General features: G+C 48.6%; 1 protein-coding gene across 1 annotated transcript in view; it reads left to right on the top strand.

Moving 5' to 3' along the window:
• The first annotated feature begins 2,028 nt into the window (after positions 1-2,028).
• FAM20A (FAM20A golgi associated secretory pathway pseudokinase) overlaps positions 2,029-26,070 on the top strand; it is a 46,014-nt gene continuing 21,972 nt past the window's right edge. Inside the window, exon 1 of the mRNA XM_019637746.1 lies at positions 2,029-2,449. Coding sequence (XP_019493291.1) covers positions 2,046-2,449 — 404 coding nt within the window. The 5' untranslated portion in view covers positions 2,029-2,045. The remainder of the gene's footprint in view (positions 2,450-26,070) is intronic.

The raw sequence follows: 26,070 nt of genomic DNA, 5'->3' as shown, positions 1-26,070 counted from the left end.
CGTTCAATGCCTGACTTCTTCACCCACTAGCCATGACATGTCAGAAGCTGAAAAATTTCTCAGAAACTGGAGACCAATTAAACTTTAATTCCCGGTAAAAAAAAAAAAAGGAGGTGGTTCAAGAAACCTTAAAAATGCCCAACACCAAAAGCAGCTGAGTGAAGCAGCTGGGAATAGTAGCATCTTGGGCTTACACTTGGATGTGAGTGCAGACCACCATGTGCTCCTAAAAAGGGTCCCTTTCTGATATCTTCCTTTTTCATGCTTTTCTATCTTGGTCCCACTCATTAACAGCCTCTAACCTTCCCTAGTATACTACAGGAACCAAGAAGTGATCCTATTTCTAGCAAATACGTATTTCAGACAGTGCTGGGAGCTGTTCTAAGCAAGTTATATACTTTAACTCATGTAAGCCACGCAATAACCGTATGGAGTAAGTTCTGTTGTTATCTTCCTTTACAGCTGAGGGGCTGGCAAAGGTCAGGAGAATCTCCCACTGAACCACAGGTGGGAAGAACTCTGGTCTGAACCCACCAATCAAGAAGGTGGTTAAAGAATAGGTTTAACATACATGGGAAGGTTTGCTGCCTGGGCAGGCAGCTCAGGCAAAACTGCATTTTCCAGAACATTCAGGAGCGCAGGGTGCCTCCCCAGTCGGATTTGACCTTCACTCTGCTACCAGGTCATTAAATAGAGGAGCCAGGAGTTCAAGGCTGGGGTCACACCTCCCCCTCCCTCTTCTTCAAAAGGAAAATGGGGTGGGGAGTATAATGACCTCACGGGATTATCAGGAGAAAGCCTAACCTGCGGTAGGCCCGTGACTCATTTGGGTGGACTACTTTCACGCCAAGCTAAATGCAAAAGTTCAGAGTGGGGTCATCAGGGGGCCCCTCCAACCTCGGGTGCAAGAAAAATTTCCTTTTTGTAAAGCACAGGCCCAGTTGGAATCAAACTCCATCCAAACAGGAAATCACCAAGATTCTAGGTAAAACTGGTGCCTTATTTTTAAAGGTCAAGCTTTTTCATTCACTAAGTGTTTCCTGAGCCCCTATTACGTGCCAGGCACATGACACATCATTGTTATGGGTCTGGTATGTGCTTCGTGGGAAGAAAAGAAGAGAAAAATGACAAAACACACACACACACACACACACACGCACGCACACACACATCTGGACGATCTACAGGGGAAGGGCTTTCAGGGAGCTTTTTTTCTGAAAAGCAGAAATGAAAATAAAAGGTTTCTCATACACACACACACACACACACACCGCTCGTTTCCCCCTAAAAGTCTGGACTGAACTCTGAGCAGGGGAAGTGGGAGGCCTGGGGCGAGGGGGGATGGGCGCGCGAAGCGGTTGGGTGACAAGGTGGAAGGGCAGAGCCCGCAGAGGGCTCGGAGTTGGCTGGCGAGCTGCGCCAGAGGCAGGTGCCAGCTGCGAGTGGGCGGAGGCGCGGGCGCCCGGCCAGGCGGAGGAGGCCGGCGCTACCTCTGCCTCTTGGAGTCAGGCGCGCAGTCCAGCTCGCCGGGAGGAGCCGGGGGCACGGGCGTCCCCGCCGCCCGCCGAAGGAACCGAGTGAACAGTCGCAGCAGCGGCCCAGCGACAGCATCCTCTGGAGAGACGCCCCGGGCTCCGCGGCCGCCTTGCTCCTCCCAGAGGCGAGCTCCGCCGCCCGCGCCCTGCGCTCCTGCCCGGCGTCGTCCAGCGCCCCACCGCCCGTCCGCCCGCGGGGACAGCTACACCCGAGCCCCCCGGCCCTTCACCTGCCACGGTCTCCCGGGCGGGCGGGCGCGCGCGGGGAGAAAACGAGCGAGAACCAGCGTGCCCGGGAGACACCATTCCCTGGTCTCCACTCCGCGCGGAGAAGGAACGTCCGCCAACACTGCGAGCCCCTGCGCTCCCTGTACCCGGTCCCCAAGTTCAAGGGCGACACCCCTTCCAAAGCGGAGCTATCCGGCGCGGTGAGGACTCCGGCCCCAGCCGGCCCGCCGGCCCGCAGGCGGCCCTCTGCGCCTAGCGTCCTCCCGCGCGCGCGGCGGGGCCATGCCCGGGCTGCGCCGGGACCGCCTGCTGACCCTGCTGCTCCTGGGCGCGCTGCTCTCCGCCGACCTCTACTTCCACCTTTGGCCCCAGGTGCAGCGCCAGCTGCGGTCCCGGGAGCGCCCGCCGGGCTGCCCGTGCGCCCGCCGCGCCTCCTCCCCGGCCCCGGCCCCCGCCGCAGCCGCCTCGGACCCCCACGCGGCCGCGCACAACTTTTCCCGAGCCCGGCCGGGAGCCGAGCGGGACCTTAGCGGCCGCGGTGGCCCTGGCTCCAAGCTGCAGGCCCTCTTCGCCCACCCGCTGTACAACGTCCCGGAGGAGCCGCCTCTCCTCGGGCCGGAAGACTCGCTGCTGGCCAGCCAGGAGGCGCTGCGGTATTACCGGAGGAAGGTGGCCCGCTGGAACAGGTGAGGACCCCGCGGGTCCGGCGGGAGAGCGCGCGCGCCGGCCCCGGCTTCCCGCTGCCCGGCCGCCACCACCCCTCCCCCGGCCCTGGCCTGCTGCGGCGGAGCCCAAGCGCTCAAGCCCTGGCCCTGAGGTCCGGGCGTGTCCCCCCACCAAGGCCCCGCCGGCTGTTGCGGACCTCAGAGTTCAGCCCCGAGTAGATCTCAGTGCAAAAAAAAAAGTTTCTCCTATTCAGCAGCACAGGCAAGAAATGCTCCCAGCCTTACTCTCTTGACTAGATCACTCCTTAGCCAGACTCCTCTCCCCTGGACCGTTTCCGCCCTCTTTCTCCTTTGCCCTGATGTGGAAAGTCGCTGCTGGACTTCGGTTTTCCAGAATCGGGCTTCCAAACAGAGCACTTGCAAACCTGGTTCGAATTCAGCGCTTAACCTCTGCTCGTTGGGCAGATCTGAGAGCCTTCCAGGAAGCAAGGCGTCTCCCTGAAAATCCAGCTCTTTTCCCTCTCCTTACTCATCTGCCCAAACATCAGGAGAGGTCAGCTGGGGCAGAAAGTAAACAGTCAGCTCCCGGATAAGTCATGGCTCTGTTTTAATTAAAACGTGGCTTGTCCCTCTCAGGTGCGTGTTTATAACCTGAAGGCAGTTTTACTATCCTGGTCATGGGTTGCCTTAGACCTGCCGCTTTATGCTTTCATAGAGGAGATAAAAGTCTACCTGAGAGTTTTTTAAACCCAAAGCAAAGTGTACGGGGTGGGGATGGGGGGGATGTCAAACATATTTAGGATAAAAATAAGGAGGATATTTTTGTAAAAGGGGGGCGGGGACGGGGTGGGGGGCTGTTGAAGAAGATGGAGTCATCAATGCTGAGATCCCCAGCTAATGGCAGAAAGCTGTCATATGAGTTAGGACTCTGTCTTGAAGTACACATTTGTCCAAATATCCCTCACATCCAGAGTTCAGTTTTCTTAATACAAGAGGCTTCAAAATGAGATGTCATCGGGTGGTTTTATGGTCCCTCCAGAGGATGAGGAGACCGATACATCTCTGTAGAAACGCGGTGCTGGCCTTAACTGTTTGCTCATTATTCTGGAGTGCTGAGACAGGCCGTGGGTGCAGGAGCGGGTGGGGGTAAGCTTCAGAAAGTGAAAAGAGAGGCTGAGAGTTATGGGATCACTGTGGTGAATTTCAGTTGCCACTTTAGGGCTGATGATTTTACATTAGAAAAAAAAATGGTTCTCAATTCCTTCGCTAATTGTATGCCATAAAAAGGCAGTTTGTGGTTGCTTCTCAAACGCTGTCATTTTCAGTATTACCTTTATTGCATCGATAGCAACGGGAGTCTGGATCAATTAACTTAAGAAATTTTGCCCTTAGAAAATTACCTGCAGATTTAAGAATGAGGGGCTGTGGGCAACGTTACTTGCTTTTGTAAACGTAGATGAGTATTCACTGAATCATGTTGCTGTGACCTTAAACTTCCCTATGACACTTTGGTTCTGAAGGAAGTTCCAGGGGAATATTTGAGCAGAAAAGCAAAAATCTTTCTCACCAATCTGTGCTACAATCGATGTTGAGGTCGGTTTCTACACCACTATGTGTCACTAAGACACATTTACTGACCAGAAATGTTCTTGGTCATTTAACAGCAGATCAATGGGGCCTGGTGACCTTGCTGTATTCAGAGGGAACTGAGCAGTTTTATGTGGTTAGTTGAATATGACAGTTGTGATATTTAGTCATCACGTCCTTCTACTACATGAGATTGCAAGTGAGATTTGTGGGCCGTAGCAAGATGGTCAGCTGCAGCGGGGCCTAGTTGAAACTGGACTTCAGAGGCTGAGAACACCCTACCTGCACCCAAACTGTATTGCAAACGTCAGTGCAATATTAGTAAACATATGCATCATTACATACCTCAGGGTTACAAATGGAACATGGAAGCCTCATTAACCAGTGAGAATCTGAGTCATGCTCAGAGCTCTATTGTGAGAGAGAGTTGCTCATTACCTTAGGGGAGAGAGTGCCCTGACGAATAGGAGGACATGTGGAAGCACTGCTGAAGCCACATGCCTGCTGCCACGTGCAGGGCCAGGGAAGGTTCCAGCTCTCAGACAAACAATTAGAACGGACAGCAAAGGAAGAAATGGTGAACAGCCTTGCAAATAGCTATCTGTCACACAGATAAACCCTCATTTGTAGCTGCAGCCCAGCCAACACTTAAAAACCAGAGATTTATAGACATATGTGGATGCTACCATGCCAACAATTGCCTAGCATTAACTGCTACCCAAAACCATCGTATCAGCAAACCATCTGCCAGACCAGGAGAGGTGCAGGTAATAAAAGAAGCCATGTCAGCATTATTCACCACTTGCCCAGAAGAGACCATTAGTCTGAGTGAGTGATTTATTTTTACTATTACACTAATCAGTAATGGTATGAAGCCGGAAATCATCTTTCTATAACATGGGCTCATTATCAATAGGAGATAGGTAATGGCCCATCTGTTTTCCCCGTGACATTCTTTTTTGATTTCACACTGTGGAACATGGAGCTTAAACACTGTTTTGAATGGTTCAGCTTCTCAATCAATATTTGTTAACTGGATGTCAATATTTAGTGAAGTTGAAATGCAAAAAACGTGTCATGTGCAGGATGTTCTAGCCCCATGCCGACACTCACGCTTTCTGCAAACCTCCTCACCCCGCTGTTCTTCCCTCCCTTCCTCAGCGTTCCCCCTCAAAATGTAACTAAGTGTGGCACAGACCAGGTTAAAAATGTAATCAGGGAAAGTGTTTCTGTCAGGTGGTCGGCCATGATCACAGGGAGTGAGCCAACGCCAGGCTCCGTCAGGCACAATGACATATTTGGCACCTGTCTTGAATAGTGAAGAGGAGAAAGCACAGGAAATGCAGTCTTCACTGTTTCAGACCAGAAACCAATAAGCCAGAGGAAGCCTCTTTCTTTCAAAGTAATGATGGGAGGCAAGGCTTACCTGGAGCACAGGTAACTCACTGTTGATGTTATTGCTATCCTTGCAACTTAGAGACTGCGTTTCATGTTTCTTCCCTGCCCACAAGCTGCCCAGGCCAGACAACATGCATCTTTTGACATGTCAAAACCGGTCAGCCTGGCCTGGCCTTTTGCCCCACATATCTTTGGTTGGTTCTTCTGGATCCTTGACAGTGAAGGTCATATCAGGTCATGCCTCCCTTGTGTAGAAACTCCAGTAGCTACAACACAAATATGGGTTTTCTACTCTCTGCTTTTCTTTCTTGACGTCTTCCTCGGGTATCAGGATGGTTATATTGTCCAGCAATTATAGATCCAGCATTTTTCAGACGTGTGTGCGTGTCCCACGATTGGAAGCTCCTATCTTCTCCTCTCCTCCTACCTCCTTGCTGTCACTGAAAGCAAGTCCAGTTGTGAGTCTCTGAAAATCACGGTGAAGACCATGGGCAGCTTTTCAAACATGACAGTTGCTCAAGGGGAATAAATTAGCCCGTGGTTTTCTGGGGAAGCTTTGAGAAGATCCAGAAGCTGAGGCGGATATAAGAGAAGGGTGAGAAAGAGCCAGGAGACAGGAAAAAGAACTCAGCTGGAAGTGAGATGTGTCAAGTCTAGGGGCTTTTGAAAGAAAAGCTTCTTCCCACCATGGCATCTGTGGAATGAAAAATACAATCTCTTTATTCTCACCCCCACTTGTTTATCTTTCCTGCTTGTCTCATGCTGGCCCAGACAGTTTGGAACATAGATTTATAGGAGACAGACAGTTCAACCCACAGAGCATGGGTTCAAGTTCAAGTTCTTACTCATGGGTGGTGGCCATTTGCCTTTCCCTAGAGTCACCGGGGCCTTGGCCCGTTGTCTGATTCTTCCGTCAATGATGCCAGGTTGAGAGAGGGAATGACCTTGGATTTGGGATAGACCTCAACCACAACCTGTGTGTGGTTAGTGGAGGGAGTGAGAACCCTGACTTCCATTGCCCATTTCTCCCAATTAGAGCTTTGCTTGGCTGGTTTGGGAAAAGCTAGTATTGGGCTGTCGGAGAAGCCATGATGTATTTTTCTATGTTTTTCATTGCAAAAATGTGTCATGACTTTTCCGACAATACAATATTTTGGTGGTTTCTGCATCCCTGGATTTATAGCTGGAGGAAACCTCTTCGCTTTTCTGAAAATCAGGAGCTCTGAGCAGATGGTTTCTGAGAGGGCTAATCCAGAGGTCATTTTCAGGCTCCTTCTCCCTCATTCCAAAGCCCCACCTTCACTGCCATTACCACAGCAAAACCAGGGAGGATACCAGTGTTGTTCATCCAAGTAGGACAGGCACTTCCTGTTTCCAAATATATCAAAATGAAACACCTTAGCCAAGGAGTGGAGGATGTTCTTCAATTGTTCCATTGTTCCCAACCCCTAACACTCTCCTTTCACCCCAACCAAGTTCTCATCAAGCCTGGGGACTCAACTGGCCAATTCTTTGCATCCAAGTCTCTACCCAAATGAAACATGTTGAATATATGCCAAGAACTTGACCCACACTTGTTAACTCAGGCCTCACAACTTCCCTAGAGGTAGGTGCATGTGGTAGACAGAATTCCAAGATGGCCCTCTAGATTCCCAGCCCTGGCTTACACACACCTTCTCCTGAGCACTCAATCAAATGCTGGTCCAGGCACTGCCAGAAAGGGTAGTTGACATTGGCATAGGGAGATTATCCCGGTGTGCTTGATCTAGTCACATGAGCCCTTTTAAAGCAGAGAGTTTTCTTCAGCTGACTGAATAAGAAAAAGTCAAAGATTCAAAGTACCATAAGGATGTGCCGACTCAAAGATGGAGGGGGCCACGTGGCAGGGGAGGGGAGCAACCCTTAGGAGCTAAGCTTGGCCCCCAGCTGACAGCCAGCAAGGAAACGAGGACCTCAGTCCTACAACCTCAGGAAATGAATTCTGCCAACAACAACAATAAGCTTGGGAACGGATTTTTTTCCCCAGAGCCTCCTGCCAAGAACTCAACCTCACCAACAATTTCACTTCAACCTTCAGCCCCGCGCAGAGAAAGCAGGCACACCAAACCTGACTTCTGACCTACACCTCTGTGCGCTTATAAATGGGGGTTGTTTGAAGCCACTTGGTTTGTGGCAATTTGTCCCACGCCAATAGAAAACAATACAGGACTGCTGTTTACTTCATTTTATAGAGGACACTGGGGATGAGGGGCTTATATAACCTGCCTTCTAAAGTCAGGCAGCAAGCAAACTACAGGCAGTCTTTGTACCCAGAGGGTCTGGCTCCAGAAGCCGTGCCCTAACCAGCAGCTCCACTACTGTGCATCCTTTCATGTCCACAGGTCCTCACTGTTCTGGAAAGGCGGTTCCGACTACCTCCACCCACCCTGATCCCTCCCTGACGAGATGCATCCTCTCCATTTAATACCATATTACTTCTTATGACCATGCACTGTCCAGCTTCACTGAGGCAGTTGTCCGGAGCCTCATGTGAGAATGAGTAGCCACTTGCTCCTGGCGTGCCCATGGTCATGCCAACACATCTGTTTCGTGGTTTCCCATAGGACCAGAGTTAATATCTGTGCAGCAAATAATTGGGGACAGACAACATCAGGATTTGGGGGCTGCGAGTCAATAGCCTGTTATCTCCTACGAAGAAAGCCTTGAACAAAAACAATCCCAACTATAAAAATCAAATCACCTCCCCTATAACTTGGCTACTCCTCCCTAGAAAAGTCTGAGGCAAAACCACCCTCCTGAAATTTGGATTGGGGCGGCAGGGAGTGGGGGGTATTCTCCCTACTGCAGTAGCCTAAACAAAATCAACTTCCAAAAAGACAAAAAAAAAAAAACGCTGAGGAGGTGTCATTTGCCAAAAAGAGGGAATTTCCTTAGCTTCCTGTGCTCCCTAAGAAAGTGCAGCCAAGACTTCTTGCATTAAAGAAAAGTAGGAAATGCACAGACCCTGACTTAGCCAAAGCAATCCCTGCTCCGCCTGTGGGCAGGTGCTGACCTGTGTTTTCCTTGTGATTATTCATTAAGCTGGAGGCTGATGAGAGCCTGTGCATTCTGCTGAAGTAAGCTTGCAGATGGCTAGAAGCCGAGCGGGGATACCATTCTCAAGAGCTGCAGTGTTCATGGAGGAGAAGTTATGAGGCCTGAGAGCATCTGTGTACCTGTTATTATAGGCAGGCACCCACATATAAGCCACATGAAAACCATAGTATGGAAAAAGAAAAAAAAAAAGGGCTTAGTTCTTTTTGTGGCCTGTCACTTGGCAGGGTGTCCTATGGTTGAAATGTGAAATCAGGACAGAACCGAGCTGGAGCGCCTTGGAGAGCTGGCATCCGGGACTTTCAGTCCCTGGAGTCTGACCTTGGAGGCCAAGCCCTGGCAACAGCCAACATAATTTGGCTTGAGCAGGAGGCAAAGTTTAAGGGCCTGTTTTATTGGATTCACTAGTAACAGACCAGATACATTTGGGAAGCCACAGGAAATAGAAAATGGTGGAGGATTACGGTTCCTAAGAAGCCAAGAACCTGTAATAAAATTCAGCAAACTGTGGAGACTGAAAGAGAAACTTAAGGAGTGTTGGCACAGGGGGACGTGGACTAAAAAGCTGGAGCATAAAAAAGAAACAAGGTGGCCTGGGAAGAGATGGGGCTTTAGAAAACTTGGGAGAGGTTGATGGGTTAGGAAAGCGCGGGTGCTGGCAGAAGAAACTGAAAGCTGTCCCGCCGGGGAAGTCAAGTGCAGCTTTCCTGTAGCAAGGTTGCCTTCAGCTCCCAATACCTGGGTCGAGCTCTGTAGGTCGTGAGTAAATATTGTCAATGATACTAACCAAAATGGAGGGACAAATGGTCTCTTCTGGCCAATTCACATAACCCCCAGGGTCTCAATTTCATCAGTTTCAAATGGGATTTTCATATTTCTCACTCATTTTCTTCTGTGGCTGGAGGGAAGGTGTATTTATCTGTACTCACAGCTCAGCTCATGTTTTTTCACTCTTAATTAAAAATTAGGCCCAACCAGTAGCTGCTTATTTATATATTCTATGCTCCTCTGATCATCCAGAGATACTAGAGAAAGTCAGATTGACCAACCACAATGCCACAATCAAATCAATCCCCTTATTATCCATTGTTTCATTGCAGGGGTATTTTAATTACAGTTATTGGACCCCATTGAGTTCGAGTAATGAGGTCTATAGTTCCCTTAAAGCTTATGCAAATTTTGCATCCTGTGCATATGTTTATTTTCTTAGGAAATAGTTAATTATTTTTGCAAAGTGTTGCCTACGTTCACCAGGATCCTTTGGTTTCAAGCAACAGAAACCCAACTCAAACTAATGCAAGCAGGAAAAGGAGATGCAGAGGCTCAAGAAGCAAACCTCAGTAAGGACAGCTGTCTCTACTCTCCCTCTCCTTGGTTCTCATGTGTGTCTTAATCCCCTCCTGCAGTTTCAAATCCCAACAGCCCTGGGACCACAGCAGTTAAAGGGCTTCTCCAGTTTCCAAAAAAGAAAGACCCTCAGCAAAGATGCTGATTGGCCAGGTCTGGGAACACAGCCAGGCTGTAGAGGGCTGTGATTGGCCCAGCTTTGAGGCGGATGCCTATTCCTCAACCAATCATTGACATTAGGGAGGCAGAATCATTGGAAGCTCTCCATACAGCTCTCCATTCAGGCCATGTGGCTCAGTGTGGGGAAGAGAAGTTCCCCCCAAAACCTGGCTGAGTGCCCAGACTGCAAGGGTCCTCGAAGAACGGCTGTTACCAGAGTGATGCGAGGATGTTTCTCAGCTTATGCCTGCTACAGTTTCTGACTCCTAAAGCCACTGTCCTGGAGTTTTAATAAGATGTTTTAAAAACAAATTCATTCACAACAAATTCGTAACATGTGCCGATTTTTTTTATACCAACCATTGAAATCCTCCCAAGAAGACAGGAATCTTTATTTATTTGGGCTTTCTCTTAAATCACCCTCTCTTGATGGGAGCCTAAAGAAGGAATCAGGGTGGCTCCAGCTCATTCATGGGCTCATGTCTCTTTCCCCTGAAAAGAGATTCCACTTGGAGCCAAGATGCCTGTATTTTCATCCCAAGGAAAGCACTTACCTTCTTCAGGATTGCGTTTCTTGTTTTGAAATTTAGAGGCTGAAGCTGTGGTCCCTGAAGCCTCCTGAAGCCCTGTTTTCCAAGCGTTGCACATCTTCAACCAGGATTTGTTCAAAGTCTGTCAGAGTGAAAATATGGGACACTTGCCAAGTGTGCTTCACGGACTTCTAGGGTTCTAGGAGGCACTTCATGGGTTCTGCAAATGATGGATTCAATTATCATCTTGAAAAAAAAAGTCCTTTAAGGTCATTTTGATGCAATAGGAGAAAACGTGCAGTCAATTGAGTTATGCACATCGTAGCACGCTGAGCCTGCCATGGGTCACTTATGCAGACAGATGGCTTCTCCTCTATCTGTTCAATTGAGGAGTATCCTGAGATTGCAAGGTGAGCTGTTAAAATATGCCTCCCATCCCAACTACGTATCAGGATTTTTTATACTCTGCTACCAAAACAATATGCAGGAATTAATCAGGTACTGAAATAAGGCTACTGCTGTCTCAGCAGGAGCCACAAGTGCTGCCTTGTACTGAGAGCCTCAGAGGCCAGACCTCTCAGAGAACTGCCTATTGAAATGGTTAAAACTCCCTCAGTGCAGCTCAATGGCATCACAGCACACAGGCGAAAGTTGGTGCTCTATGTTTATTACGGTCATCATCATCATGTTATTATAATGGCGACAAAATGAGATACTAGAATAACTTGCTATCAGAAAATTAAATACACCATCAAGGATGGGTTTTACATCCTTGATGTAAACAGTTCTGCATCAGTAGCCTGGACCCCTTAGCAGAGAACCCTTTATGAGCTGCACAGCATTAACGAGGTGCCTGAGACGTCACACTTCTAGGAAGCTGGAAGTCAAGTGTTTAAGCCATCAGATCTCTTGGCATTACCTGAGCACGGTCTGAGAAGGAACTCCGTCACTGTGTTTTTTTTTCCTAGGGCTATTGTACAAATTGCCACTGTTTAGGCCACTGTTGGTGACTTAAAGCAACGTACATTTATTCTCTCTCAATTCTGGAGACTGAAAGCTGAAATCTAGGAGTTAGCAGGGCAGCACTCCCTCCAGGGGCACTATGGGAAAATCCTTTCTTTGCCTCTTCCAACTTTTAGCAGCCACTAGTGTTCCTTGACTTGTGGGTGCATCATTCTCATCTCTGCCTCCTTGGTCACATTATCTCCTCTTGTATCTCTGTGTGTCTTCTCCTCTTCTGTGTTTCTCTCCTATAAGGACACATGTCATTGGATTTAGGGACCACCTGGATAATCGAAGACAACCTCATCTCAAGATCCTCAACGTAGTTACAGCTGTGCAGGCCTTTTCTTTCCAAATCAGGTCACATTCCCAGCTTCCCAGGATTGGGTCACAGACACATCTTTTGAGAGCACAGCATGCAGCTCACTACAGCCATGTCCAGTTTGAGTACAAAGGTCATGCAATTACCATTTTTGTTATTAAAAAAAAACAAACCAACCACTTTTTTTATCTTTTACATAAAAGACTATCTGCTAGATAATCATTTAGATACATCATAAAGGTAATTATGATATCTTACTATACATAAATGTAAAATAGTTGAGAAAAATGGGTCAAGGGGAAAATAAGGATACACAAGGCCGACGGAGCCGAGCGTGAAGAGCTCAGAACGCCGGCCATGAAAACCTGCTCACCTGAGGGCTAGGTCTGCTTAGGGAACCACCAGTCATGTCTGTAGGGTAAAAAACCAGCCAGTGGCCCAGGAAGGGCACAGTAATTCCTGGGAATTCCATGCACGACTCCCCCCTTCCCTCCTGCACCTCATAGGACAGTGTGGCGTGAGGACCAGCATCCTCCACCTTCAAAGAGGTCCCCGTTGATGGCTCTTAGCGTGTTCCTCGGCATAAGGGGCACCGCGTCCCAGAACAAGTCCATAAAACCCAGTCCACACGGGCCCCGCACTGCCCAGCCCTGGCACTCAGGGCTGCCTGCTGGTCTTATCTAAGGAGAGAATGTAAAGCATCGAGGCTCCAGAGGAATGGGCGGCGGGCACATCCTGAGGGCAGTCCCCAACCAACCTTGCTTTTTCAGCAGAGCTTCTGATTGACGTTGAGTGGCGGTGCATTTAGGATGAGACTCCAGGCAGCACCTGGAGGGCCGCTTGTCAGGGGTGTCATTCAGCACGGGAGACACAGTCTTGGCAATTAGCTGAGGTAGGAACAAAAGGCTCTTTGTGAAGGTCACGGATGGGTGAGTGAAATCAAAGCCACGGACCTCTGTCCGGAGGGGGCCCAGAGGTCTGAGTGCAGGCGGGGCTCTCCTCAGACAATACTTTTGGGTCTCCTGGGACAGGCAAGCCAATGGTTAATCGATGGTAAGTCAAAGCCGTAGGCCATGGAACATGGCTGCAAAATGTTGACTGGGAAAAAAAAAGAAATGTTGGCTGGAAAAATATTGAAATAGATTATAACCAAATTCCCACCTTAGGTATGAAAAAAAAAAGTCAATAAAGCAAGCATTGAATGCCTGGTAAGGAGCAGTGTAACTTACCAGTGACCCCTCGGGTTGAAGTCATTGCAAAATGTACATTTCAGGTAACCAAATGAGATGGCACTCTGTTCTCTCATTAGCTGGGAATCCATTCAAAGGTAGGTGAGGTCAGCCAAAACCCATGAGCCTGGATACCTACAATTGATCTGCAGCCCTTCTTTTTGGCAGGAACAGAGTTAGTGGTCTGTTTAGGTTACTTGTAATTTGTGATATGAAAACCACTTGATCTGCATATATGAAAATGCCTCTTCTTCACTCTCCTGGCAGGGGGTGCTGTGCCCAGCTCATCCAAAAATATTATTTTCTGATTAAGGTCTCAATTAACAAGTGACTAGACAAGAACAGCTGTACCCCACTGAAGGTGGTCAGCTGGCTCCTTCTCGTCCTTCAGGTGTCCTTCCAAAACTGCCCACTTAGAGACGTCTTTCCGGTCCCCACAACCTAGAGGGACCCCAGACCCTTTTACCAACTCCCGCTTTATTTTCGTCAGGGCCGTTAACACGACTCAACTCCATGTTTACCGATATGCTTAGCGTATAAGCTCACTAGATTGTAAGCTTTATCAGGATGGTATTGAATTGAATGGATATAGTCACATCTTAATCCCCAGAACCTGTCACCATTCTTATTTGGGGGGAAAAAAGAGTCTTTGCAGATATGATTAAGTTAAATATTGACAGAAGGAGATCACCCTGGATTATCTGGGCAGACCCGAAGTCCTCTGACAGGTATCCTTTAAGAGAAAAGCAGAGCGAGATAAGACACAGAAGTAAGAGAGGTGACAATGTGACCAGGAAGACAGAGATGGAAACCGTGTGGCCACAAACCAGGGCACACCCACAGCCGCCAGCAGCTGGAAGAAACAAAGAATGGAGTCTACCCTGGAGCCCCTGCCGCCACCTCGATTTCAAACTCTTGGATTCCAGAACTATGAGAGAATACATTGTTGCAAGAAGCCACCCAGCTTGTGGCCATTTGTCACAGCACCCACAGGAAACAGAAGGGTGGAGCTTTGTCTGTTTCTTTGACAGTGTAACCCCAGTGTCTAAAAGGCTGCGCGTACATAGTAGGTGCTTAATAAGTGTTTGGTAAACGAAGGCGTAAAGGAGGACTCGAGAGGCCTTGTTGCTGGGCAGTCCTGGGTTTAAATCCTGGCTCTGCCACACAAGCCCTGGGACACCTGAGGCTCATTTTCTCCAGCCTCAGTTTCCTGTTCCCCAAGGGGGTCGGGCGGGCACGTGAGGTCCTGAGTGTGACGCGCCGAGAGCGGTGCCTGGCTCATGCGGCCCTGAGTCACCAGTAGGTGAGGGGGCACTAGTTGGTCATTCTTTTCTGTTCCTTGTGGGTTATTTGATAGCCATCAATCTCCAGCCTGATCCACTGAGGCTTGATGCTTGGGTTGATGATGATAAAGAAAGAACTTCTGGGTCTCCCATTGCTGGGAAAAGTACCAGCGCTTCCGGCCTGGCCACTGCCCCAGCTTTCTTGGCCACATCTGGGGCTTCCAGAGAGGAAAAAAAAATACATGTATCGATCTCTCCACGGTCACTTGATGTCAAATAACTAGTGCTTGCAGACTGGGAGAAAACACAGACTGGGTCAGTCTGCAATTAGTCTGCCCATCTCAGAAATTACACACACACACACACACACACACACACATTTCTGAGTGAAAACTGGTCAGCTAACATTCCTTAATTACTTGACTTGGAAATGACAGAAATTTTGCAGATTCAGGAATGACTCCTCTTTTCTTTTCACACAGCATTTATTAAGTCAGTTAAACAAGCTGATCTCTGCTCACTGGAGACCTCTCCCTGTGAAATACTGTGTCATTTAACCCTCACAGCAGCCCCGTAAGAGAGGAACGGTGCTTGGCCCCATCTTCAGATGAGGGTGAGGCTCAGACAGAAACTGACTTTCAAAGGCAGAAACAAATGTGAGATGAGATTTGAGTGCTGAGGGCAGTGAGGCTGAAAGGGCAGTGCTCCCAGAGTGCCACCCACCCCTTGTCATCAAGGCCCAGAGGGAGGTGGCAGAGCTGCTCCCGGGTCTCTGCTCTACAAGGAGAGGTGGCCGGGGCCTTTCTGGAAGCATTACAAGCTTGAAAAGTAGCCCAACTCATCCATCCTTCTACACCATAGACCGGATTTATTTTTACACTAAAAATGTGTGCTTTTATAATCATTGTTGGTAGAAGCTTGTGTCCATATTGTGATTTCAGACTTGGGTTTTAATCACAAGCCCGCCATTTCCTGGCAGTGCAATCGGGGACCAGTCTTCCGTGCTGCCCCTACGTGGCTCCTATTATCTGTAAAATGGAGGGAGTGGCAATAACACTGATCTTATCAGGAGCTTCTGTGAGGACTCAGCGCGTTAAAATTGGAAACTGCGCGAGACAGTGCCTGGCGCTGTGAAAGGGCTGGGTGTGGGCAAGCGCCATCCCTTATTATTATTCAGACCTATAAGCCCTTTTGGTGTCACTGGTTCCCCTTGAATTGATTTTTGCTCATGAGGACGTGATTCCCATACATCATTTGGGCCCCTCTCAGCCAGGTCCACGCCAGCTCAGAATCCCCACGTCCCTCTCTGGATAGGTCTTACTCCAGCCCCGAGCCACAGCGGTCACTCTGTGAGGTCAGGATGGGGTTGGGGCCCCAGTTAGCCCAGAGGGAAACCAGGTGGTCTATTGAGACATAGCATAAAATCAGTTCCAAGAGGAGGAAGTGATTGTATTTCAACCAGAAGGGAAATAGTTTGTGTTGGGAAATCAACCCATTTGGCAAAATCTCACTAAAATCTTAATACAGTCATTGCTTTTGCAACAGCAAACAGATAAGCGGGTTCAGTGCTCCCACCCACCAGCACCACCCTGATCTCCAAGGAGGTTCCATCCATCATCTAAAGAAATCTTTGACAAAGCATCTCTTTTTCTGCAGCCTCCGTGAAAGAGCAGAAAAGGCTCACTCAGGTCAGAAAGCCTGGCTGTTGGTTCCGCCTTTCCAGGTGCTATGTTGTCACTTCCATTTTGTGGGCCTTAATTTCCTCCTCTGGCTCAGAGGGATGTTTTATTCGCAGGACTTGAGGAGGCTAGAATAAGATAATACATGAGAAGAGCCCCCAAAATATATTTGTAATAAGTTCTATGCAAATGCAACTTACTAATAGCACTACATAAAAAGACAACTTCGACATTAAGTAAGTACCACGAGGCTGAGGCAGAGGCACCAAAATCCACGTGTCCCCCGGTGTCCCAGCCCCTGCAGCGAGATGGGGCCATGTGACTAGTTCTAGTCGATGGCATGTGAATTGAAGTCACTTCCTGGCCAAAGCATTTAAGAGCCAGCACTTAACCAGCTCCTTCCTTGTCTTGCCTTGATGACTGTGAAGGCCACGCGCTGGGATCTTGGTGTGTCCGTCAAGCTGTGTCCCTGAGTCACTCATCAGAATCCCTACTGACCATCGTTACACAGGGAGCACGAGTGAGAGAGAAGCTGGGGTTGCGTTAAGCCACTGAGATTTCAGGATTAGATTGTTATTCTAGCAGGACCTGATTTCACTCCACAAACTCAAGTGTGAAAGACATGTAGCATTGATTTCCTTTCTGAAATGAAATCGAATGGGAGTTAGCCCCTTTTCTGTTGGGTTGGTTGGAAATTCAATGTCGGTCATCACTGGAGCCCCTTTCTCCAAACTCCCTAGGGTTGGGGGAACGTCTGTAGGGTCTTAGGTAACAAAACACTTGAGGAGGACCCTCTAGTCCAGCGGTTCTCAACCTTTCTTTCTTTCTTTTTTTTTTTTTTTAAAGATTTTTATTGGTGAATTGGGGGGATGGGAACAGTGCTGGGGAATTGGGGGAAGGGGGACAGACAAGTTGCTGTCGTTTTGTTCTTCAGTCTAGTTGTGGAGGACGTTGCTTCACTGGCCCAAGCTGGCACCATCATTGTGCTCTTCTCTGGCGAGGCAGATCAGTCGCCGGCTTCTGGACGGCCGCTCACTGCGGCTGCTGGCCGCTCACGCTGGCTGCTGGCCGCTCACGCTGGCTGCTGGCTACACACGGTAGCCCACGGCAACCCACTGCCACAGGGACTGCAGCCCACGCCGTCGCCGGCAACCCACGGCAGCCCAGCTCCAGGTCGAGCCGTTGCTCAGCATCTCAGCTGTGGAGGGCAGTGTCACTGGCCCTCATATGTGGGATCCGAACCGGGGCCCTCTGGCATCCCAAGCGAGTTCTTAACCACCGCGCCACTCGGCCGGCCCCTCAACCTTTCTAATGCCGCGACCCCTTAATACAGTTCCTCATGTTGTGGTGACCCCCAACCATAAATTTATTTTCGTTGCTACTCTATAAATGTAATTTTGCTACTGTTATGAATCGTAAATATCTTTTTGTTTTCCGATGGTCTTAGGGGACCCCTGTGAAAGGGTCGTTCGACCCCCAAAGGGGTCGCGACCCACAGGTTGAGAACCACTGCTCTAGTCCCTGCTCCATCACCTGGTCTCTGCAGGTTATTTATAAATAATCTCCAGATTATTTGCTGAGGTGGGTGTGTATCTGGTACCCGAAATGCACCATCCTAGGCGCACCGCACAGCCATGTCCCAGCCGCTTGGCTCACCTCCAGAAAATGGGCCAGACACACGACCCCAAACCCACTTTCCTAATTTTGGAGCCTCTGCAAGCTTCCCCGAAAGTCTGTGCTTCTGTGCGCACTTCTTACTCTGTCAGTGCAACCCCCTCCCCCCTCGCCCCCCCCCATCTAGCATATTCCTTTACTGAGTTCAGGTTTTCCCGAAACAAAAAATAAAACAAAGCTAGAGAGGGAATGGGGTAACCTGTCTAAACATCTGCTTGATCCTGGATCATAAACACCCTCTGAGACAAGGAAGTGCAAACGCCCAGCTCCCTTCTTAGAACAGGGTGCATGCATACAATTGTGCAAGAATTTTTAAAACACATGAATATCTCAATAAATTACCCTACCCCATGGGTGACTGCTCATGCTGCGGAGGAAAATGGGCTCACCTCTGCAATCATTCAGTCTGTAAATCAGATGGGAAGATGATACCATGCAAATTAGCCCTAACTCACAGGCCAAGGATGTGAAAGAATTTAACCTGTGGGTGAGCCACCAGGAAATCTGCCTACAAACCATGAAAATATGTGCCCCCAGCCTAACTCCCTATGGCAACCCCCTCCACTCGGTTCCCTCGCTCCTTCAAAGGCCCATGCCTCCGTGATAGGCAGTAAGGCAAAATTCAAAATCTTTTAAAAATAAATGTGTCCTGGTAACCCTGGGTTATTAGAGGACCCAGGATGTGGGTGTTTAAAGCTCCTGCATTTTCTTAGTCCACTCTGAATACTGCCTTTAGATCACATTTTTGTTTCCTGCACTTAGTTAAATGGTTGAGGAGAGAGAGGCCATATATCCATCCAACATCAATGTCATTTGCTGAGAGAGAGAGAGAGAGAGAGAGAGAGAGAGGGAGAGAGTCACAACCAAAATTATGATATTGAAATGGGTCAATATTGCATCTTTTGCAAGTAACACGTGTGTTTGTATTTTATCAATATGCTTGTTAGGTTGGTCTGACAACTAAATGAATGTGACTCACATGTGTTTTTTTTAAACAATTAAATAACATTTACATTTTTTTTTCTGTGCTGGAGATACAGAAGGAGTGTAGGAGGCCCTGAGGAAGGCTTTTATGTTATCTATGGAAAATACTAAACTGCAGAGTCCAGAATCCTTCAGCCATTTTCAGGTCACCATCAGAGGATTAAGTGCTCTATTTGCTCATGATTCTAAGGCTGCCACCCAGGGTTTCTCAACTCAGCACTACTGACACTGGGGCCAGTTGATTTTCTGTTGTGATAGGCATTCCTGTGCACTGTAGGATGTTGCACAGCATCTCTTAGCACTCCCCCAACCGACTATGACACAAAAATACCTCTAAATGTTGTGACCCCTGAGGGGTGACATTGTCCCTTGTTGCGAACCTCTGGTCAACACCAGGGAGGTGGTCGTCCTATGGGGGGAAAAAAGAAGTCTGCAGCTTTAGAACCCTTGCTGTATGAATTATCACATCACAATTAGGTTGAGGGGCTCCTCGGTCCAGCGTTAATATTTCATGTTTCCCAAAATGCATTGTGTGCGACACAGAATCCAGTGAACGGCGACAGGTGCTATGTAAAGGAAGAGTTTACGAAATGCTCTCTGTACAGGAGGCCTGACTACAGGACTGCTCAGAGCCTTGACTGCCATTGTATAACTGCGACTCTCCCAGAAGGGCTACAGTGTGCACCCCTTGCTAAATTTATTTGGGTGCAACCTGGGATGTTTGTTAGTCATTTTGGTGCTTAGCTCTATGCCCAAGACTAGAATCTGGGAAGGCTGGCCCAGCTAAAGGGTATCTGCTAGTTCCCTGCCTTGCCCCCGGGACCCCTTAGACCAGGGCTTGTTCTAGCCCCCTTCTCCAGGGTGTGAGTAGCCCCAACTACTCACATTGTCAGCGACTGAGCTGGAAGTTGTTTGGAGATAGAGAAGATTTCTTACTGAGGTCATAGTCCCAGCTGCTAGAATGTCCCTTCTAGCTTTCCATAGGCATCTACCTCATTCTGAGGTTAGAGGTTATCCAAAATCAACAAAGTCTGCAAAATGGGCAAGTCGAGGCACTTTGATAAGACCATGAAAAAAATTCACACGTTGGGTGATGGGGACCTAGATTTCCTCATTTCATCTCAGATTTCTTTGTCAAGTCAGCAAGTGACTTTATCCCCAAGTCCCCAACTACACGTAGCTAACGTCTTCTATGATACCTTCCACCAAATGGCTACGGTGATGCTCTCCCTCCCTGGATTGAGCCTCCTGGTTACATTTAAGGGCCTATCGATCCCTCTCCCTGGCCTGGGAGTAGCAGAGTGGAGCCTGGGAAGTCAGAGGGGAGCCTCAGCTCGGAGCTTCAGTGCGAGGAGCCAGAGGGTGGTAAATGGACCGTGATGTGAAAGCAGATAGAGTGGTGATGACAAGCTTGGCCTCAGACGCCAATTAGCCAGATTCAAATCAGCTCTGCGGCCGCTACACACCAGCCAGGTGAGCTAGCTCAAGATACAATAGTTTCTTACCTGTGCCCGTCTCCTCATCTCTAAAATGGGGCTGACAGGTGTGATTACGTTCAGGGCCCACCCAGGTAATCCAGAACCACTGTCCCATCTCCAGACCCCTAACTTAATCACTTCTGCAAGTCCCTTTGGTCATATAAAGAAACATTCAGCGGTTCTAGAATTAGGAAATAGATATCATAGGCCACTACTCAGCCTGCCACAGGGACCATCCTACAGAAAGCAAATTAGAGCTCTGGCTTTCACCCTAGTAAACAGAACTCAGGTGACTGGGAAATTAAACAGTCGTTGCGAATCATTCTTCACAATCCTTCCCTACTGCATGAGACATAGAGACCACTATATAAATGGAATCCCAGAAATCATAGTCATAATAACTCACATAAACAACTATTGCATTCACTTAGTCCTCACCAAAATCCCATCAGGAACATTTAATATCCTTACTTTTCAGATGGAGTGAGGCACAGAGAGGTCAGATAACTTGCCCTAGGTCACACAGCCAAGAGTGGCAGCGCCAGGACTCAGGATGAGGGGGCCTAGCTCTCCCACCCTCCCCTCTCTCTGGATTTGCAAACGCATCACTCAGAGTGACTCCAATTTATAGATACAGTAGCATTGCCACCTGTCACCTACCCCGAAAAATTGAACGTTGGTCCATGAGCTAGCCAAAGCAGATATTCCTTTAGGGCTGAAAGAAAGACTCCACAGAGTGAATGCACTTCTAGCTTGGGAAGTGAAACGAAACGGAGATGCAATTGGGGAACTCATTTTGGGGTCTGCCAGATGGCTGCAGCTCTCGCTCACCAGTATTGCCTCACAGCTGCCATGGACTTCCCTCCACCTCAAGGGCACAGAGATAAACAGACGAGGAGGCAGATGACCAGAAAGGGACGACATGGGGACCGTGCTCTTTGAGCCCATGGGATGGAGCGGTGGGGGGGCCGTCTGTCAGCACTCTGTGGCCTGTTTATAATGAGACAGGTTTTTGATGGTGGGTCCACCACCCTGCTGAAGATGCCTGTCGGGGAGGGCTGATCCGTCCACAGAATTCTGTAGCGAGCCCAAGCAAACAGCAGGAACTCAATGCTTGGTCTCAGAAATAAAGTCCATTCGAATGGTGAACAGAAAAACCATTTCCAAAAGCCCGTGTCCTCATTGGTCTCAATCCTGTCCACTCAGTGCTTTTGCTCTGACGTTCTCAGGCCCTGGCTAGGAGAATCGAGACGGTCCATTAGACAGAGCCCTGACTTCCCTACAGTAATGTGCCTGAAAGTGGCATGCTGAGTACTCAGTGGGTATTTCTGGGTTGTGAATTGCACAGTTGCCTGTCACAGGCAGGTTTACCATAAAGCTTCAGCCCAGGGTCCCTCACTTCCCCTGTCGGTGCAGAGAGCCATGGGGTGGGCGGGGAAGTGAGCCGGATGGGCAGCAGGTTACAATGAAGAGATAGTTCTTGAAGAAAGAGATGTCAGAAGAAAGAGCTCTAAATCTTCAAGGCACTTGTAATTTGTTGACATCTTTTCTCACTCTAAAATTTTTTTAAAAATCACTCTCGTGTCTACTGTTGTATTGATAATTTTGTACTCTCTTTCTTAAAAATGGTCCCCCAAATTGTGTAAGCACGAGGCCCTGCTAAATCTGGGTCCTTCTTGGTCACAGGAGAAATAGGACAGGACAAAGGAGGATTTTTCAAAGCTCATCACCACCGTGATAAAAACAACTCTGAGAAATGTTCTTTCTGAGACTCATGTCAAGAAAAAAATACCGAAAACAGGCATATGGATCAAACAGATGCACAGATTTATTTCAAAAGCCAAGTCCCACAGAAATTCACAGTAATGCTTTTTCAATTTTCTTTATAACAAAGTGCTTTTGGAAATTCTTAAAATGAGTAAGGCCAACCTTATGTGTTCCATCCCAACAGAGGGAGAATTCCAGTGCAATTCCCTCGTGCAAGAAGAGATTGAGTTCCCCCAAGATTTGCACTAGCGTTCCAGAGTCTGGGGGAGCTTCTGCAGCAGGAAGCTTCTAGGGCATCTCAGAATAGGTTATTTATAGAACGTTTACTTACTGTGTGCATAGAACTTCGCCAAACACTGAGGAGGATGCCAAAGAAATCCAAAGCAGGTCCTTGCCCTCAAGGAACTTAGGATATGCTTGGGAAGAAAGCATGTGGCTCTGAAATCTTCCACTGTTGCTCCATCTCTCTTTCAATGCTATGGCACAGTGGTCGCTGAAGTGAGTTCCCAACAGAGAGAATTTTGACTGAGTGTGTGACAGACCCACTCCCACCTCCCTCCTGCTGTTCAGAATCCTGAGTGCAGGTGGCAAGGGCTCCAGGAACCTCCACAGGTCATCGCTCCTAAGCCAGGTGATGGAGCAGCTGGGAGCCCCATCTAACCTCCCCACCTGGTGCATACTGCCTCGAATTGCTCAGGAATGAACAACTCCAGGAAATGAGTAGGGGTTCCAGCAATTAGCAAATAATTAATGGACTATCACCAAATTCCTCCCCAGGGGACTCCAGTATGAGCTTTTAAAGCAGATAGTGCCACTTCTCATAATAGCTTCATAACCATTGAATTTAGCACAATATAAATTCTGTGCCATACAATTTAAATAGGTAGGGTTGAGGGGGCTTGGCCTCATTGCTTTTGGAAGGGGACTTGTGTCCAGATGCCAAAGGGAGACTAGTTATTTCACTGGAAAGGACACAAGTTACTTCTTAACATCAGTTCAGTCCATCCTGACTCAGGAGAACTGGGAAATTTAAGAAGCGACACAGTTCAAAAGAAGGATGGATGGCAGGATACGATTTCTGGAGATTTCAATATTATAGCAAACATATGATATGCAAAAAGCATGCAAATCAGCTTCTCTTGCGTGAACCTGTGATTCCCCCTAAATGTCTTTCCAGAAAAATACAGAGGGTTGTTCTTATAGAGCTGTGCATCTCCTGTGGGAGACAGAGGAGCACATTTATTCAGGAAATATTTAGTGAGCACCTGCCACATGCCGAATGCTAAGGATCCAGTGTCAAACAAAAACAGAAAAGGACTTTACTCTTGTAGTGCTTGGGGTGGATTGACAAGCAAATGTGAAATTAAGGGTGACATGTATAAAGGAGGATACAATGGTGCAATGGAACACAGAAATAGGACAGGGGACATAGGTCACTTCCGAGGAGGTGAGGCTTGAGCTGGTGGACAGGTGAGAAGGATTTAAGTAGACAACGAGGAGATGAAAGAGTGCCGCAGACCAAGGGCCACGTTCCCAGCCCACGCAGCGGGATGGGTTATCACCTCCGTGGCTGGAGTGCAGGGATGTGGGTGTAGACTGATGCTGTCCAATAGAACTTTTCCTGATGACCATGTGACCAGTGATGCAAGAGCAAAACCAAGAGAGTTCCTTAAAATTTGAAAGACCAGAAAAACATCTTCCACGCTGCTCATGCATTTCTGTGTCTGAGGATACTGGAAGTTTTTATTTTCTTCTGGAGAATAGCATTTAAAATCATCTGTCAAAAGACATGTGCTTGGTCCAAGACTTTCTAAATGATTTTGCATTAAATTATTTGGAAGCAAGTTTGGCCCGATGCAAATAAAAACATAAAGAGCTATCCCAGGGCCGGCTGAGTGGCTCGTTGGTTAAGAGTTGGCTTGGGAGCGCGAGCTCTGAGCAGCAGAGCCGCCGGTTCGAATCCCACATGGGCCTCTATAGCTAAGATGGTGAACAACAGCTCGACCTGGAGCTGGGCTGCCGTGAGTCGCCAGCAATGGCGTGGGCTGCAGTGGGCTGCCATGAGCTACTGTGAGTGGCCGGCAGCCGGCATGAGCTGCCGTGAGCCACTGTGAGCAGCCGTCCTATGGCCGGTGACTGACTGCCTCAGCCGGGAAGAACACAATGATCACAATATCAACATGGGCCAGTGAAGCGACATCCTCCACAACTAGACTGAAGAGCAAAAGGACAGCAACTTGTCTGTTCCCCTCCCCCAATTCCCCAGTAAAATCTTTAAAAAAGAGAAAGAGCTATCCCATACGCTTATGCCCAGCCTTGGTACTCAATGACTCAGTGACCTTCAAACTCATAGAGAGATGTCCAATCCTCACCAGCCCTTTTGCTATGTACCCTCCTTGGCTCTCGTGTATCGTTGGCTCACTCCAACAGAATTCCCTTATGGAGACATTTTCCTTTGTAGACAACTTGGAGTGACATCATTGGAGAAGGACCAGATTCATCTTGAATTATAAACCATCAAATCCCCGAAATATTCTGTAGCCCCTCAGTACCAAAAATACACTCAAGCCATAGCATACGCTGGTGCTACTCGAGAGCTTCCAACCTCTTTCAGCAACAAATGTGAGGACCTTCTGTGCAAGGGACTGGGGTAGGTTTTGTCAGGGGTGCAAAGATGAACAAGATGTCACCGCTGTCCCGGATTTGGGAGAAGGAATGAGACGTGACTGCACCCTGATTCCTCAGCATTCGGCAAGAGCCATCGGAAAAGTGGGAGTTGCATGCAAGTTTGCAGGAGTGGGAGAGAAAGATCACATCCGGGTGTGGGGTTGGAAACGTTTCAAAGAGGAAGGAAGTTCCACGGGAGTTTGGCCCTGAAGGCTGGGAAGGAATTTAGGAGATGAAAATGTGGAAGAAGGCATTCCACGGGAAGAAACAGCGTGAGGCAGGAAGAGAGCGGGAGCGTTGATTCCTGAGTTTAGGTAGGAGGGGAATGGGTGGGAGGTGAGAAGGCTGACAGAGGAAAAGAGGCCATCTTGGGGAATGCTGGAATTAAGAGTTGGGAGGGTCTTGCAGAAGGGAGGCGCTTGGAAGCTGTGCTTTACAGTTAATTTGGCAGTAACCAGGGCCGGAGTAAAGAGGGGAAATACTGAATTATGAATATCAGTTAAGAGGCTATTCCAGTCTTCAGGTAAAGGGTGGTCCAGGTAGCAAGAAGAAAAAAAGAATTTTAGAGGTTGTGGAGGTGAAGCTATAGGATTCAGAAACGATTTGGAGGGAAAAGCAGTCAAAGATGTCTGCCCTTTGAACAAATGGCTTGCTCCTTAGTTTTGAGGAGAGCAAATGGAGGCCTCGATTTTCCCCTTCCGATACTTTCTCGGCTTCTCCACTTTTGCGGCCAGCAGAGAGTAGTTTTGTATGTATGTTTGCATGGTCCAATTATTCCAAAAGAGCCTGACCCCAACCCACAAGGAGCCTGTAAATATAACAAAGGCATCTATGCCTTGGAACCAAGTAGGGAGAGTGGGTCAATCCTATTCCTTCTATTTCCTCCAGACAAGAAAGGGTGGGCACCCAGGAGGTTTCTCAGACCTGAAGCCATGTGGTCAGTGACAGAGCACAGGGGCCCACCCAAGCCTCTGAGAACCTTCCAAATCCTTCCTGAACCCTCTGAGTCACAGCTGTCCTCCCTCCTGGCCAGGTTGTCTCGCAGCACCTGGCTAATTAACACTGCGCCCCCCCAGTGGCTCTGCCACTGGAGAACGGGACTGGAGAGAGGACTGGAGAACGGGTTGCCAGCCTCCACATGCTCTCAGCTCCCCACATCCCAGGAAAAGGATCCAGACCCACTGAGCCCAGCGGGAGCCAAGGTGCCCAGCTCCAGGTTCCCCACCCCTCCCCATGCCAGCAGACACCCCTCCGAGCTCCCAAGGCCAGACATGCCTGAACATTCCAACGATGGGAAACAGCATTTCTGTCTAAGATGATTTGGTTCCTGCTGAGTTTGCACATGGGAAGACCACAGACAAGCTACAGCAGGATTCCAAGGTCCCTTGGATGATCCCGGACCTTGCAGACATGCCAAGCCATGCCAGTGGTGGTGTCGAATGC

Source organism: Hipposideros armiger, unplaced genomic scaffold (genome assembly GCF_001890085.2).
Source record: "Hipposideros armiger isolate ML-2016 unplaced genomic scaffold, ASM189008v1 scaffold_34, whole genome shotgun sequence".
NCBI lineage: Eukaryota > Metazoa > Chordata > Mammalia > Chiroptera > Hipposideridae > Hipposideros > Hipposideros armiger.
The sequence above is the reverse complement of the archived record's forward strand: the minus strand, read 5'-3'. Positions and strand labels throughout refer to the sequence as shown.